The 3619-nt window shown below is 37.1% G+C and overlaps 1 protein-coding gene across 1 annotated transcript in view; it reads left to right on the plus strand.

The window, feature by feature from the left end:
- LOC104168081 (nuclear pore complex protein Nup205-like) overlaps nucleotides 1-3619 on the plus strand; it is a gene marked incomplete at its 5' end in the record, with an annotated part of 21556 nt that overhangs the window by 8905 nt on the left and 9032 nt on the right. Inside the window, 4 exons of the mRNA XM_009708538.1 lie at nucleotides 1180-1328; nucleotides 1914-2105; nucleotides 2317-2438; nucleotides 3589-3619. The exon at nucleotides 3589-3619 is cut by the window's right edge and continues 135 nt beyond it. Coding sequence (XP_009706840.1) covers nucleotides 1180-1328; nucleotides 1914-2105; nucleotides 2317-2438; nucleotides 3589-3619 — 494 coding nt within the window. The remainder of the gene's footprint in view (nucleotides 1-1179; nucleotides 1329-1913; nucleotides 2106-2316; nucleotides 2439-3588) is intronic.

The following is a 3619-nucleotide window of genomic DNA, read 5'->3' on the forward strand; positions in this document are numbered from 1 at the left end:
GTGAGAAAGCTGAGGGGGGGGGGGGGCGAGAAAAATCTTTATGTAACCCTGAATAATACAGTTTCTGCATGCTGAGTTGTCTTCTGGAAAGAGATTATGTAGATAGGAACCATCTTTACTCCAAGAGCCTCTGAAATTAATTGCTTATGCTAAATGATGCAAATCTTCTATTCTGACCTGTCTAGCTATATATACCTTCAAAATGTCGTCTTCTGGATGAGGATATTAAATTTCTGACCTCCAGCACTAAAGAAGATCATTCATTTATGTCCCTTTAAAGCCATGCATCTTAGCTACAAAATTGTCAAAGAACTGGAGATTGCTTGGCCCTACTTGAGAGCAGTTACAGCTGTAGAAATGTATTGCCTCCACATTTGTATGTACACTCATACCATAGTGATCCTATTTAAAAAAAGCAACCAAAACCAACCAAAGATTATTTAATGTTTTTTCTGGTCCTTTAGCTGAAGACCCCTGGGGGGAAAACAAACAAAAAAGCATCACCTCTACCACCCCCAAAAATAAGCCAGCCAGAGTTGCTGCTTAATCAAGAGAGTTTATGGTGAATATCACATTCTCTCTGTTAGTGGCTTCAATGCCTGATTTATCAGTGTTTCTAATCATTATTTCATCTTAGAGCTTGGACAAGGACTGAAAAACAAACTTGGGGCTAGTACCTGTGCATGTAGACTCTTATTGCTATTCCTTGATCAGCATTTTGAGCTACAGTAGTGAACACACCGTTGAATTTGTTATAACCCCTTTGTAGTTTATTACTGGCTTTGGATTCAGCCCATTCCCACTTAAGTCACCTTGTTTACTTCCCTTCAAAACCAAGTGTTTTGGTCCCAGTGAAAGTTCTTAGGCATATAGTCTGGTTAAAATTATTCTAAGGTTTGATACATGTAATGTAGAATATATGTATTTGTAAGGGTGGTGTATGTATACAGGCAGACACATTTTTGTGCTGGCTGGCATGTGTGTGATACTCAGGAAAGAATGGATTTGTAGGAAAACATCTGCATTTCAGTCAAAAAAACCCTGTCCATTGTTTGGGGCATTTCTGTTGCAAGATAGAGAATGCCCTGAAGGATGTAGCCTCAGTGGTACTGTAGCTAAGCTAATGTTAAGCTGCCCATCTTTGCATTTTTCATTTTTTCCTTTACTTGCTTTTTACAGCTAAAAAACCAATGTGGGAACGTCTGACAGCTCCTGAAGATGTGTTTAGTAAATTGCAACGGGAAAACATGGCAATTATTGAGAGTTATGGGGCAGCGCTCATGGAGGTGGTCTGTCGTGATGCTTGTGATGGTCATGAGATAGGCCGGGTAATTAAATCTATTCCTTTGCAATCACTGTTTGGTTTGTTTTAAAGAACATTTTACTACTGTGCAGAAAAGGGAAATCTCATGAGGTAGAACTAGAACATTTTTTGTAGATAATCTCTTTCACGTTTCTGTCCTCCCACTCATCCTTCAAGCTGTTGAAAGTAGGGGCATACATGCATACTAATTTTTATCTCAAAAAAGCTATGTGTCGTATTGTTTAAAAATAAGGGTAGCAAGCACTGCTGCAGGAGATTGTAGGTATGAACTGCTGTGGCATTTATTTGTTATTATTTTTAAATCAAGGACTTGCCAGTTTCTTTTCCCACTTCGGGAAGATTTGGTGACTTCTGGAAGAAATATTTTCTGATACTACCTTCAGTGGCTTAAAATAGTTTCCACATAAAGGATTGCGATTGTACTGCACAAATGCATTCTGCTTTTAAGAAACTGTTAGAAGGAACTGCTTAGCATTTTTTATTTCTAGGTGTTTGTTAGAAATCTCATTGATCTCATAGTTTTAATTCTGTTTGGATTTTTCTTTTTTCTTTTTTTTTTTTTTTTTTTTTTTTATTTCCCTTATCCCAGATGCTGGCCTTGGCTTTGCTTGATCATATTGTTTCAGTAGACAAGCAGCAGCAGTGGCTGTTGTATCTCTCCAATAGTGGCTACCTGAAGGTGCTTGTGGATAGCCTAGCAGATGATGATCTGACTCTTCAGAGCTTGCTCACACCTCAACCCCCTTTACTTAAGGCGCTGTATACCTACGAGTCCAAAATGGTAATAGTACTTCAGAAACGATTTTGTGGTATGGTGGCTTTTTTTTCTTTTTAAATGAAAGTTGTTTGTCTGTTCTTCACATTGATTGCACTCAGAGATATTTCACTAAATCAATAGTATTTGAAATGATGTTAAAATCAAGATTAAAAAATAGTCACAATAAGTCTCATGGTGCATCTGCAATATTTAACCCTTCTCTGCTCTTCTCTAGGCGTTCCTCACCAGAGTAGCTAAAAGTCAGCAAGGGGCATTAGAGCTGTTGCGGTCTGGAGTGATTGTGAGGCTGGCACAGTGTCAAGTGTATGACATGCGACCAGAAACAGACCATCAGGGGTAAGCGTTGGGTCCCTGGCTGATTTTGAAACTGTAATATAGTCTTGGAAGCATATGATGTCTTTTTATAGCCACAAGTCTTTTGAGTAAGTATTTGTGGATATATTCTCTTTGTGCGTGCATTTGTTTAACGTATTAGTTCAGTTTATAACTACCTTTTATTGAGAGAAGAATTCCAAATAAGTGGGTGTGAAGTTGTACTTGCATGTCCAGTTACTTAAACTATGTAAAATCTTACTTGTTTGATACTTTGGATAATAGTAATACAATTCCTATTATATCATTTAGACTGTAATGTTTGAAAAACAGCCTACGCTATAAACTTGCTTTGGGGGCTTTGCAGTTGGTGAACAAAAAGTGCAGAGTTTGTCCTCCACCATAAAGCACTAATGAGAGAGCAGTGAAGTAAATGTTATTTCAGAAATATTTTATGATATGTTAAAAAAAAATTTAAAAAATCTCACAATTATATATCGCTGGACAAGTTTCTTGATGTGTTGGCCATGTTGTTAGTCATTGTGAGATGACTGAGAGAGGATCTTGGAGAAGGAAATTGCATATTTAGCAGAAATCACCTTTGTTGATTTCAAACCTTGGTCCTTGCTTTAAATTTACAGTTCGTGGTGACACACTGGGGGTTCAAACACTTCGGAAAAATCTAAGACTTAGACAAGTACTGTGTTTTAAAAGTGCCAATGAGATGTATAAGAATGTATGAAACCTACAGGGCATTTGTAGAGGACTGTATTTGTCAGTTTCTTTAGAATTAAGCACAACTCTTCCTGAAATATGTGAGAATATTTAGTTTTATATATAAGTAAAGAAAACAGATGTCATATTTCTACAACGAAGTAATCTGATTTAATGTAGTGTAGTACAAAGAAGTAATTTTCTCTGCTTGGAAAAAATATCTGGCAGCAGCTTTGTAGGTAAATTGCAGCAGCTGTGTGTATTGTAAATTTGTTGCTTTTCCAATTATAAACTCAGTTCAAGTACAGACCTGTTATTGAAACATGAATATTTGCAGGTTCTTGAGCGTGATTGTAGGCTGAGGCTCTGCCTGGCTAGCGGGCTATGCTTTTGCACCGTTTATCTTTTTTCTTTTTCTTTTTTTTTTTCTCTTTCTTTCTTTCTTTTTAAACATCTTAAGAATGTACGGAATGAGAGACCCCCTGGTCTTC

Source organism: Cariama cristata, unplaced genomic scaffold (assembly GCF_000690535.1).
Source record: "Cariama cristata isolate BGI_N322 unplaced genomic scaffold, ASM69053v1 scaffold32059, whole genome shotgun sequence".
In the NCBI taxonomy this organism is placed as follows: Eukaryota; Metazoa; Chordata; class Aves; order Cariamiformes; family Cariamidae; genus Cariama; species Cariama cristata.